At 35.6% G+C, this 14,125-nt stretch overlaps 1 protein-coding gene across 1 annotated transcript; it reads right to left on the bottom strand.

Annotated features, from left to right (window-relative positions):
- Positions 1–10,743: 10,743 nt before the first annotated feature.
- Positions 10,744–13,704, bottom strand: LOC104223633 (pectinesterase 1). Its single transcript, XM_009775098.2, has 2 exons — positions 12,504–13,704; positions 10,744–11,543 (listed from the first exon to the last, which is right to left on the bottom strand). The coding sequence occupies exons 1-2, from the start codon at positions 13,564–13,566 to the stop codon at positions 10,864–10,866; spliced, it is 1,743 nt and encodes a 580-aa protein (XP_009773400.1). The 5' UTR covers positions 13,567–13,704; the 3' UTR covers positions 10,744–10,863.
- Positions 13,705–14,125: the final 421 nt, after the last annotated feature.

Genomic DNA, 14,125 nt, shown 5'->3' with positions numbered 1-14,125 from the left:
CTACGACAATGTTATTACCAACTCAATCAATCTCTAGATGCAAGATTTTTGATCAATAAAGATTGGGTTTTTGTTTAACTACTTTAACTACTATTAAAAACAGCAGTACGCTAAAACAAAGTTAATTCAATGGTAAAAAAAAGTCTAGGGCAGTGATTTCCCCAATTGCTAGTTTAGGTCTTGACTCTTCTGCTACAGTCTCGCCATAATACTCTATGAGGATTAAGAGTTATGGGTTATCGTAATTATCTCTCGATCAACTACAATAATTTACTAGAGCATTCTCTCGAAGTACTCTAGTTGACAATATGTGTGCAACTCTAAATTATCCCATCAAAGTTTTGTTATCTCTAAACCCACTTTTAAGTTCAAGTAATGAATCTATTCAATTACCCAAAAGTGGTGTTGTTCAACAGCTGTCTAACCTAATACTCTTTATCAAGCAATATAAGGTAATTAGACACGATTAATCAAGGGCCCATTCAATTAATCACCATACAAAACGTAGTTGAACAATCATATCATAAATCCGACTCTATTATCACAACTTAAGTTAAAACTTCAACCAACAATTGGTTCCATCAACCCTAAATAAGTATTTAGCTACTCATAACAAAATAAGAGAAAACTACTAAATTGTTCATAATGTAAAATTGCAAGAATTAAAAGGAGATAGAAAAACTCTAATGTTTGGTTGATCTTCTCACTCTTGTTCTTGCCTCCAAAAGTAGTCTAAAAATCAGCTTAGCCCCATCTTGGGCGAGTTTCTAAAGCATATAAGGGTTTTACAAAAGTTTTTCCGATTTTACACTTTGGTCCACAAAATTTCCAGCAGCGTGAACAGTGCACCGCGGTTGACCGCGGTGAATGCTGACCTTTCTGCCTTACGTTGTTAATCTACCGTGGTTCACCACGGGCGCGGTGGCCTTCTTGCCCAGGCCATTTATGCTTTTTTATGTTCGGGTACTTCTCCAGTGGGCGTTTTTCTTCACATTATCGCCTCCAAAACACTTCATGTTGCTTCCTCTCATATAATATTCCCTACTAAACAAAAAAAATAATATTTAGAGCATTTTTGTTGGCAATTTATCTATAAAACAACAACAAAGTATGGTCATATTAACGTGTAAATATCAACTATATAGCCTATTATCATTCAATAATTTAAAATTTTCAAGTACCAGATGTTTTGACATAATTATATGAATGTATGTATATACGATCAAAATCAGGTATGCCCGATTTCTTAGCTCGAGGGGTCGCCTTAAGCCCGAATTCAGGCAAGGTCAAGTTCGAACTCGATAACCAAACTCGAGCTCGAAGACATAGTGTAATGCCTGAGGATTAAAGTACGATAAGTATCGAGGCCGAGTATGCTCAACCCCAAAATAATACCGTTATGGATTTGTAACAGAATGAGCAAGATTCCTGCCACGTCCCTAAGAACATGGCGTAAATTCCGGAACAGATTTGTACGAATCCGTACTAGGCAGTTAGACAGCTGTCCTAATAAGATTTTTTACTGTAAATGGAAATGTACCTTATTTAGGGTTATCCTATTATATAACGGGGACCCCTATCATTTGTAAACATCATCTAATCATTGACAAATAATATACTCTCTTACTTTTCTCGCTCATTGTTCATCAGAATTGTCCTTTAGCTTTATTATTCTTGTTTTACTGTTCTTGATCCATCTCGAGGTTACTGGGCTCGAGGTCGATATTGCTTAAGTAACACTGGTTTTATTTATTCATTTCTTTCATTTATACTTTTTGATTATTAATTGGTATTGAACTAAATCATATATCTTTAAAACCACAAATCAAATTTAATTGTTACTCGTATTTTCGAGGTAAACAGTGTAAAATATAGGATTTTCAATCATAACTTAAAAGGAAGAGAAACATATACTTCAATACCAACAAAATATCATACTCAATCTATAAATATATTTAGAGAATTTTGCAAAAAACCCGTAGTCGATTGATGTTTTGGCATAATGGACTGCTAATTTCATAAAGCATATTCGTGTAGGTTAAAAGAATGTTGTTTAGCTATGTAATTTAAGGATACAATGACAATATCTTAATCAATGCAATTTGATTTTAGAAATCCGATTAATTGAGTTGGACATCTAATATTCTTAATGTATGTTTGAAAATTAAACCAAGATTAATTAGTATAGGTTGCCTAGGCTTTGGTATTTGATAGTTTATTTAATTCATGTCTAGTTAGCTTTGTTTATCAAGTTTATATTGGAATAGGTTTTGTTAATCTAATCAAATTTGGTTTGTAGTATTATAAATAGGGGTGCTGCTAATTGTTTTTTTGTAGAGAGATTCAAGAGTTTCTGAGTTGTAGAAAAGCATCCTATAACATTTTCTCTCTAGTTTGATAAATTTCTTCTATATACCTTTAGTGGAGTTTTTTGCTTGTGACTAAATTATTTTTCGGGTATTTCATTCCTTCAAATTGGTATCAAAGTACAGAGACAATTTTTAAGGTTGAAGGAGGTTGTTGCGATAGAGTTGGTGACTCAAATTTCTTCATCTTTTGTTGTTTAGAAGGATTTTTTGGCTTCTATATTTTTTTGATTTTGGCTTCTGCTCGTAGGAGCGAGAAATAGGAAAGTGAATTCAAAGATATGAGAGCGGGTAGAGGAGGAGTAGAATATGAATCTGCAGGTTTGGGAATGTCTACAAGTTATGCCGCAACGTGTGCTTCTTTAACCTCAATTCCTATTCATTCCTCCAGCCTTGGTTTTAAGTTGTTGAAAAAGCATGGTTGGAGAGAAGGAACTGGACTTGGCATTGCCCTGTTTTGGAACCTGTGCCAGTTTATATCAAGAAAAATAAGAGAGGCTTGGGAGTAGAGAAGTCAAAGAGGGCACCAGAGCACCTTAAAACTTGCGGGCTTTCCTTGGGGCGAAAGATTGTAAAAGATGGGGAGAAAGAAAAAGTGTGCGTACAGAAGACAAAGTGAATCTCTAAAAAGATGAAGCAAGTACTAGTAGAGTTTTAGAACCACATGCAAGAGAAAGAATTTGAGCGAGCTTTTTTCAGGGAATTCTGGCCAGATAATGTTTCGTTCGTCCCCTGGTCTAATTTTGTTTTCCGCCGTATATTTCAGCCACAATGTACCATCCAATAAACAAAGCAAAGCTACGTTTAGAATATACATGTACATATGCATGAATGATTTTTACGAAAATGACTCATTTCCATTTGTTGTTGGAGTTTACTCTACTTTATGTTGTAGTTGACAAGTGATATAGGCAAATTAAGTGCCAAACAAATAAAAACTCATTTATACACTTGTTATTTTAGTATTTCTTCTTCCATCAAATTTCGCTTTATGTGTCTAATACAAAAACTACATGAAGTTTTGAATTAATATTTTTGGAGTAAAGTGTAAAATATTCAGGCTAGTTATAATATGCTTGAATGAAGAATAATGCCAACAGAATTAAAAGAATATTTCTTTCGCTTACGAACAGTTGGATGAAGAAATTGTTAGAAAAATAATAATCAAAATTGGCTTTGAGGCGTGAAAATCGATTGTCCTTAAAGAGTTATCGCCTGTATACTAATTTAGGGAAAATATAAAACGATTATCTTCAGGAAACATCAAAGCCTGCAGTAACACTTGTGATTTTCTATATCCACTTGGTTGGAATTCTTGTGTATTTATAGGCAACCAATAGACCCTTTCAGAAAAGATGTCTTGTTTCACAAACAGACACGACTATTTATTCGAATTTTGAATTTAAAATTCAAATAAATAATTAACTCTAGGATCTCGTGCATGTTGAGTTAATCTCGTGCCTGTTGAGTCAGTCTCGTGCCTGTTGAGACAATCTCGTGTCTGTTGAGTCAGTCTCGTGCCTGTTGAGACAATCTCGTGCCTGTTATGTGCTATTTCATAATGATCAGTTCCGAGGCTAAGAGGCACGGTACGAGTAAGGTCGGTCCCGGGAGTGTTTCACATGACAGGCACGGAACTTCTTTCTTCCGATGTGGGAAGAATCCAACTTCCAACTTGCCAATAACAAACTATCTTACAATCCCCCACTAGTTTGTTATTTCACTTCATAACACTTGTGAATAATTGAAAGTATCTTTTACAGATTTGAACTTTCCTTTAGTGTAAGTATATTAAAGTTTTGACGAAGTTAATGGTATCTTAAGATTTGAACCACAAATCCTTGTGCCAAAACCGAAAATACCACACACACAGCGTTATCTAGTAGCTTAGAAAATCCAGTATTCGCTTTAGCACGTTTACGGCCATGTGCTCATCCTGAATTCATGAATATTTACAAGATCAACCCTTTAAATCTTGCTAGAAGCGGCACCACTTCAATATTCATATAGGTGGAATTAGTTAATATGTCCCTGTTACTCCAGACATTAATAATTCCATTAAGATTAATCAACCTCTTCATGTAACAGTATGCACTTTGGAGTTTGTCTTTATGCCCCTGTTATAACAAGCATTTAACAACTCCTTAACTCCTCATATAACAGTAAGTAGTACAATAGAATTAGGGCTCCTAAAGAGGAGATCAATGCTTAAACAATACAAGTAACTTGTTATTACCCATTGAACTTATATTTTTAGAGTGTATACTAACTCAAAGTGGGGTTCCCTATTCCTTGTATTTAATTTAAGGGTCTCAGCCCCATCCCTCCACAAGTTTGTTGTACTACATCTCTACCTAATGGCTTCGTAAGTGGATCAGCCAAATTCTTATTTGATCTCACATATATTATAGCTATAGCTCCATTTGTAATTAATTCTCTTATATAAGCATGTCTCAAGCTTATATGTCTCGATTTCCCATTATATATTTTATTGTGAGCAACACACATTGTAGTCTCACTATCACAGAATATGGAAATGGCTGGCATAGGTTGTGGCCACAACTTTATATCAAGTAACATATTCCTCAGCCATTCTGCTTCTTTTCCAGCAGCTGCTAATGCAATAAATTCAGATTCCATAGTAGAATGGGAAATACATGTTTGTTTCTTGGATGCCCAACTAATGGCTCCACCGCCTAGAGTAAATATCCATCATGATGTGGATTTATTATCATTAACACTTGTAATCCAACTTGCATCAGAATATCCCTCTAATACATTAGGAAAACCATTATAGCAAATGCCTAAGTGCTTTGTATATTTTAAATATCCAAGTACTCTACTTATTGCTTTCCAATGATCATTACCTGGATTACTGGTAAACCTTGAAAGTTTACAAACAGCAAATGCAATGTCGGGTCTAGTGCAATGCATTGCATACATCATACTACCTATCGCACTTGCATACTCCAACTGTGCTACTGCTCTTCCAGTATTTGCAGTTAGCTTAACACTAGAATCATAAGGAGTATTATACCCCTTTATTCCTAAATGACTGAATTTAGTAAGGATTTTATCTATATAATGTGCTTGTGACAAAGTCACTTGCTTGTTATCTCTTTTGACCTTGATTCCCAAAATAGTATCAACTTCATTTAAATCCTTCATTTTAAAAACTGAGGTTAGATACTTCTTGGTCTCGGTAATTCCTTGTAGATTCGTACCAAAAATCAGCATGTCATCGACATATAAACAAATTATTACTCCATATTCTTTTGTAAATTTAGAGTAAATGCACTTGTCTGCATTATTATGTACGAATCCGGTTGATAGTATTACACTATCAAATCTTTCATGCCACTGTTTAGGCGCTTGTTTAAGACCATAAAGAGACTTTATCAATTTACAAACTTTCTTCTCGTTTCCCGGAAGAACAAATCCTTCAGGTTGTTGCATATATATTTCTTCACTAAGGTTCCCATTTAAAAAGGTTGTTTTAACATCCATTTGATGTACGTAAAGATCATAGATAGAGGCCAAGGATAAAAGGACTCTAATGGATGTTATTCTTGCAACAGGAGCATATGTATCAAAATAGTCTATGCCTTCCTTTTGAGTGAAACCTTTTGCAACTAATCTTGCTTTGAAGGTTTGGACAGAACCATCTGTATTGTACTTTCTCCTAAAGACCCACTTACAACCTATAGGTTTTGATCCAAGAGGAAGATCAACCAAAACCCAAGTGTTGTTGGATATAATTGAGTCTATTTCATCATTAATGGCCTCTTTCCAAAAGGCAGCGTCTCTAGAAGACATTGCTTCTTGAAACGTCTTTGGGTCTTCTTCAACATTTAATACAATAGGAATTTGATTACAAACGTTTGTCCTATCTCCTTCAACAAGAAATACTATAGATTGTGAAGAAATAAAATCAGAACCAAGATGTTTTTCTTTTCTTATTCTTTGACTTTTCCTTGGTTCTATTTGCATATCATCACTTCTTTCCTTAGTTTTAATAATTTCAGAAAGCGACAATTTATTAGCATCGATACGTTTTCCATTTATTTCAGTCATTTCATCAACATTGTCATTTATAAATCTATTTTCAATAAATTCAACATGTATAGATTCTATAATGACATTAGATTCTAGATCTAGCAGTCTATAAGCTTTGGAGTGTTGTGCATATCCTACAAAAATACTTTTAATTCCTCTAGGACCCAATTTTGTTCTTTGATGGTCAGGTACTCTATAATAGGATATACACCCCCACACTTTAAAATAATTTAAATTTGGTTTTCTACCATTCCAAAGCTCATAAGGCGAAATATGCATACTCTTTGAAGGCACTCTATTTAAAATATAACATGCAGTTAGTAGTGCTTCACCCCATAAATTATGTGGCAAATGTGCATTAAGTAACATAGCATTAACCATATCCACCAAAGTTCTATTTTTCCTTTCCGCTAACCCATTTTGTTGAGGAGTATAAGGGGCACTCATTTGATGTATTAGGCCATGCTCTTCACAGAACTTATTAAATTCGTTAGGAAAATATTCTCCGCCTCTATCACTTCGAATAATTTTAATTTTCCTACTCCTTTGATTTTCCACAACAGACTTGTATTCTTTAAACTTTTGAAAAGCTTCGTCCTTAGTTCTAAGTAGGTAAACATATGTAAATCTAGAGAAGTCGTCTATAAAAGTAATAAAATATCTTTTGCCTCCTCTAGTTAATTCTCCATTTAATTCACACAAGTCTGAATGTATTAAATCTAATAGTTCTGTGGATCTTTCAACTTTACGAAATGGTTTCTTTGTCATCTTTGCTTGTATGCAAATTTCACATTTTATATGTTGAGTTTTACATGAGATATAACCATTTTTGGACATATAATTCAAGGAGCCAAAATTTAAATGTCCTAGTCTAGCATGCCATAAACAAGAATCAGACTCAACGATGTAAGCAGAAACATAATTTATTTCATTAATACTCAATTTGAACATGCCGTTACAGTTATAGCCTTTTCCAACAAAAACACCATTCTTAGACACTATTACATGATCAGACTCAATAACTATCTTGAAGCCTTTCTTTGACAGCAAAGCAGCGGACATTAAGTTTTTCTTCATATCAGGAACATGATACACATTCAGTAATGTCAACTTCTGGCCAGATGTGAAGTTAATCTCAATACTTCCTTTTCCAGCAACATCTGCCGCAACATGGTTTCCCATCAAGACTTGTTCAGAATCCTGCACTTCTGCATATGTCTTGAACATCTTCTTGTCATAACAGACATGAATAGTAGCACCCGAATCTAGCCACCAGTCTTGAGTATTTGTAGCAGCGGTAGCCACATTCAACTCTGTGACCATACCAATTTGCATTGCGGAAACCATGGCAACCAGTCCTTGGGCAGAATTTTCCACTATGTTTGCCTTTTCAGAATTTCCAGATTTTTCAATCTTTCTAGACTTTTCGGTATTGCCTGCATTGAAATTTATTCCTGCCTTTCTATATCTGCAGTCCCGAATCATATGGCCTTTCTTTCCACAATGATGACAACTAAAGTTCTTTCTCTTTTTAAAAGAAGACTTTTTGGAAACTTTCAGATGTTTGTTCCCACTTCCTGAATCATTCTGACTGACAAAATTGACTGCGGAACTCGAAGGCTGACTAATAGCATCACGAGCACGAGTCTCACTTTCAATTTGAATGTGAGTACGAAATTGTTCCACAGTCATTTTATCCATAGAATGTAGGATTTTCTTTCTATAGTCATTCCAAGAGGAAGGCAATTTCGAAAGAATAGCACCTATTTGAAGTGCATCAGGAATTTTAACTTCAAGATCACTTAGTTTTGATACTAAGATTTGCAGTTCATGAATCTGATCCATTATAGGCCTAGTATCAAATATTTTAAATTCAAAGTACTGCAGAGCCAGGAATTTGTCAATACCTCGTTTTTCATTCTGGTATGCAGTTTGTAGAGCAGTCCAAATCTCTCTTGGCGACTTCAGATTGCAGTAAAGATCATAGAGTCGATCTGTCAAAGTATTCAGAATATGGCCGCGACACAACAGTTCATCATGTTCTCGTTTCTTCCTTTCTTCCTTGACTACGTCAGAATCTTCTGTTGTGGGCTCAGGCATCAGAGGCAAGGCAGAATCAAGAACATAGTAGATATTGAGAGCGGACAACAAGAATATCATCTTGTCTCTCCAACGGGTAAAGTTCGTTCCATCAAAGCGATCAAGTTTGATGAACTCCTTCGGATTCTCAACAACAGACATCAATTTCTCCATAGCAGCATAACTCTTTAAGATTGTTAGAAAAATAATAATCAAAATTGGCTTTGAGGCGTGAAAATCGACTGTCCTTAAAGAGTTATCGCCTGTATACTAATTTAGGGAAAATACAAAACGATTCTCTTCAGGATACAACAAAGCCTGCAGTAACACTTGTGATTTTCTATATCCACTTCGTTGGAATTCTTGTGTATTTATAGGCAACCAATAGACCCTTTCAGAAAAGATGTTTTGTTTCACAACAGACACGACTATTTATTCGAATTTTGAATTTAAAATTCAAATAAATAATTAACTCTAGGATCTCGTGCCTGTTGAGTTAATCTCGTGTCTGTTGAGTCAGTCTCGTGCCTGTTGAGACAATCTCGTGCCTGTTGAGTCAGTCTCGTGCCTGTTGAGATAATCTCGTGCCTGTTGAGACAATCTCGTGTCTGTTATGTGCTATTTCATAATGATCAGTTCCGAGGCTAACAGGCACGGTACGAGTAAGGTCGGTCCCGGGAGTGTTTCACATGACAGGCACGGAACTTCTTTCTTCCGATGTGGGAAGAATCCAACTTCCAACTTGCCAATAACAAACTATCTTACAGAAATGAGTATGTGCAAAGGGTTAGAAAGAAAAGCAAGGCAAAAGGCTATCGTCTCTAAATATATAGTTTTATACTTTTACACCATTAATTAATGGAGTTTTATGACTAAAATTTCATTAAAATTTCGAGCACTATCGTTAGATACAAAATGACAAAGCCTAGTTGCTTCGTTGAGAACTTTCAACTTCTTTTCCGTTAGCTTCACGGCAGTCGATTGAACTTAACACATGTACAGCTCTTGGGTTGTTACAACAAAATATTTATTAAAATAAAAGATGACCATATATTTCATCTCTTTTATGGTATGTGCCACTATCTTTTTATTAATTTATTTTAAAAGGAATTGCATATCTTATTATTTGAAATAGTTAACGGCTTGTTTAACGTTATATTTTATGGCATGATAATTTAAGACTTTTAGTCTATTTGGCCAAAACTTCTAAAATATGCTTATTTAGAAAAGTGATTTACCATTATCAGTAATTTGTAAAAAAAAAATACATTTAGAGAGTAATAATTTGTGTTGACTAATCAATTTGAAAATCACTTTTGATAATATATTAGAACAACAATTTGTGTATGGGGAAAAAACCTTTTTAAGCTTTTAAAAAATATTTTATGCTACTACTTGAAAGTACTTATTTTTCTAAAAGCTTGAACTAACACTTTAAATCTCTAAAATAAATATTTTTTTTATACAATACCCACTTTTGACTTCCAAAAAACTTGACCAAGTAAGCTATAGGTTGTCTTTGGAGAACATGGCCCAAATGTCAAATACCTTCATAACTCCATTGGACCATGAAAGCTACTATTCCCTTCATTAAACACTATAGGGTGACTACCTAACTACGGAGTCTCGACCATTTCTTCGTTGACTCGTGTCTCAAGCAAGGCGAAGCTAGTATTTCAAGTTTATGAATTCAGAATTTTAATCGCCTTAAATTACTGGATTCTAAATTACTCCCTCCGGTTCACAATAAATGACCAATTTGCTTTGGGCACATCCATTAAGGAAATACTAAATTCTAGACAAAAATAGTTAGTGTGACTAAACTACCCTTAATTAAATGTTGCAACATAATTTAATGTGAGGAGTAAAAGGTTTTTTAGGGATACGTACATAAGAGTAATTTTGGAAAAACAAATTGAATTTTTTCTTGATTATATAAATGGACACTTATTTTGGACCAAAATAAAAAAAAACAAATTGGTTCTTATTGTGGACCGGAGGGAGTAATAATTTATACACAAATACCTGCGCCTCGCACTCTAGCTACGCCCAGAATCCCTCTTTATTTACAAACCAAAAGGAAAGAAAGAAAAGGCGTTAACAAGGAAGGCGAAACTATCTTTAAACGAATTAATGATAGTTTCTGCTATTTGTTACTGAGATTTTAATCTTGCAAATTAAATCATGTGTCAGTTTTCTTCACATAATGGACTGCTAATTTCATGGAATTGCAAGCATATTCTTGTGGGTTAAAAGAATGTTATTGCGAGAAAAAGAATACGCATAGTACATAGCAAAATAACTGCTGTTAATAAAAAGAAACAGATGTTTTTTTTTTACTTCCTAGAGATGCAACCCTGTCTTACAAGGTGGAATCAAAGACCACTGCTGTATCTGGTAACCAAGTATCTCCTTGTATGAGAGACTGTACTGTGTACTTGGCGGCCTGAACTGGTGTGATACTGGACTTATAACCAGCCCATTTGACCCTTTGGGCCACAGCTGCACCCGGGCCTGTGTTTTGGTACTCAGCATAGAAAATGGTGTCGGCTGGCTCCACGCCTCGAACCCATTCAATCCAACCTACAGGATGCAAGAATGAAGCAATATTCGACTGCATAATGACTGTAGTCGAATATTGCTTCCATGGCCTGCCCAAGTATGTTGGAGCAGTTAGAGCATCCAACGGTGACAAATCGCACTTTTGAATAGACATGCCTGAGTTCTGATTTGGGTCTTTTTTCCCTTGGGCCGTAATGGTAACAAACTGATTGCTTAGGGGCTGTCTGGGTTGGATTTTACAACTTTGGAAAACAACCGCGGCACTACCAAAGATGAAATCAATGGTGCCTGTAATGTCACATTCGCGGTAAAATTGACGATTGGAGTGGGCATAGAGTGTGTCTTGGAAGCCATCAAATAGGCACTGGTAAAATACAGAGTGATCAGACTGCGACCGCATGGCCACGGCCTGGTGCTTCGCTGCTCCAGCTGTGTTCTTGAATGCCATGTCTCTGGCTATGAAACCTCTACCAGCAACAGCTGATGCAAGTACAAAAATGAACCAATCATTTAACGAGTAGTGAACTATCTTTAGCAGGTAGTAAAATTGTTAATTGTACCTCAACACATAGACACCAAATAGTAAGAGTGGTAACCTTGATATGCTAAAGTTGCACCACATTCTCTATTGTCCTAGAACTATTTCCTATCTCATTTTTCACTTAAAGCGATTTACAAAATTTTACCACTACTAGATTCTTAACGGACAGAAGAAAGTGACACGGCAGGCTAATCCAAAAGGGGACAGGAAAAATGACCAATCTACAATGATGCCATTTTTAATAAGCATGTTACTTTGTGAATGCCTCAGCTAACTCACCAGTCAGCAAGTGAATTGACATGGGTGAGCAAATTGAGGCATCAAATCACATGGCTACAAAACAAAAGCCATGTGCATTCTGATAGACACTGAATCGTTTTGATAAGGCCATCAACCCCACATGCTAACATAGCTTAACATGATTCCACGCGTTCACTATTCAATGCATTAAGCAATTCCTGCTTCCCGCTATTCTAGTAGTGCATAACGGCAAAACAAAACAGAGAAAGAAATATGAGAGTCAATTTCTTAGACCTAATAGAACTATTGTTGTAATATCTTGGATTTCATTTTCTCAACCAAAAAAGTTTACCCTTCCTTTAATCTTGTACATTTTTAATCAGCTACTAATTTTTAAAACAAGAAAGGAAGATCTAAATAATTACACCAAAAATATGATTCAGTTGTTTCATTTAGTAGGTAACCATGTAGGTTCAACAACAATTAATTTTGAATTTCTATTACTAACACAAATGGCATTGTTGTTAGTAACAAAAGCTAAAATGCATTTGTGATTGGTGTGAAATTACTGCTTGAGTTCGAATTTAGACATGTAAAATAGCAAGAAATCAACGGGAAAATGTTTACTGGCATGTTAGAGTTGACTAATGAAAGCTTACCAAATGTGGCGGTGTCAAAAGTGGGAATTCCATCGACGAAATTCAAGCTGCCGGAAACAATGGTCTTAGTTTTGCCATCTCCGTACATCATCACATTCCAAACAGACTTGTCCATTCTCACAGTCTCAACATATTCACCCGCTTTCACATGTATCACAAATCTTACTTTACTCTTCTTAGGCACCCTTTTCACCGCTTCTTGAATAGTCAGTACATCTCCAGTTCCATCACTCGCCACTGTCACATCCGGTTTCGGATTAACCGCCTGCAAAAGTCTCCGATCACCGGGTCGAACCCATTCCGGGTAGCCCGTTTCCTCATTGCTTAATAATTTCCTGTGAATTGGAATGTTGAATTGACCAAGAATTCCCAAAATGTTAACCACAATAGCTAAACTGTTACTAGCATATTCAGTTGAGTTCTTCATTAGAAGCTTAACATCGTTCACAAATGTAGCATTCATTTCTTCAAGTGCGTCCAAGCATGTTTCTTGATCTGTTAATGTTGAGCTCAACCAAGTCCTGAGATCATCAATTTTTGGTCCCGAAAGCAACTTTTGCCCTTCGTTCACATCCACTGATGAAACAGAGTCGTTAAGCTTGTCGATCGCATCGTCAAATACACTCTCACAGACTTCAAGAGCGCGCTGTACTTTAGGTTCTTTAGTCAATTTGGACCAATTTTGTTGCACCGAAGACAAATTGACTAGGGAATCTTTTGCAAGTTTTAAAGAAAGAATGAACAGCGTTTCTGGGTCAGTGGTATTTGAGGCTGCTAATTTTGATAAGCTAGAAATGCAAGAATCTTTGTACTCAGTTACGCTACAGAGAGCTTCTAAGGATTGGGAAGTAGAGGTGGTAGAAGGGATTTGTTTTGAGTTGGAGGAGTCTTTTTGGTTATTTTTGTGAACAACGGTGCCAACAACTATGGCTACTACTGCAATGAGGAGAAGAATGGCAGAGACAATTAAGATAATGATACGCTTACGTGTTTTTTTCCTGAAAGCTTGTTCTTCGGCTTCGTCCACTTTACCATAGCCTTTGAAAGACTTGATTGTATCCATTAGAGAAGAAAAATTAAGGAAATTTTAAGGCTTACTTTTCAGATTTTGTAACTTGTAAATGGGAATGTGAGGGTTGGAATTTGGAAAAGTCTGTGCATACAGAGCTTTATTTTGTGTCGTAGGTGTGTACTGATGTCTGTTTCTGGGGTAAGAGAGGTGATTTTTATACAAAGTTTTAGCCTTTAGGAGACAAATGGGCTTTCACTTTTTCCTAGATGCTTCTGCCTTTAAGATCTCACTCCTGTAATAATTTAGTGTCACAAGTTATCACTTATTTATTATTAAGCCCACATAATACATAATTGCAGTCTTCTTAGTTCTTTCGTGACGCAGAAGTATTTAATAATTATGTGGCGTTTGGTTGTAAAATCCACTTGCAAAATTTGACGTTTCGCCATGTAATATAAATCTTGTTTGTTGTGAAACGAGAAACAAAATTTGAAATTGAAATAATTTGAAAGTGTAATATAATGTTGTATGTGGTTGAGTCAAGATCGCTCATGTTCAGAAGATGAAGGTAGCAGATATAAGGATGTTGAGGTGGATGTGCGGGTACATC

This window comes from Nicotiana sylvestris, chromosome 3, assembly GCF_000393655.2.
Source record: "Nicotiana sylvestris chromosome 3, ASM39365v2, whole genome shotgun sequence".
Taxonomy (NCBI): Eukaryota; Viridiplantae; Streptophyta; class Magnoliopsida; order Solanales; family Solanaceae; genus Nicotiana; species Nicotiana sylvestris.
This window is presented reverse-complemented; position numbering and strand designations above follow the sequence as displayed.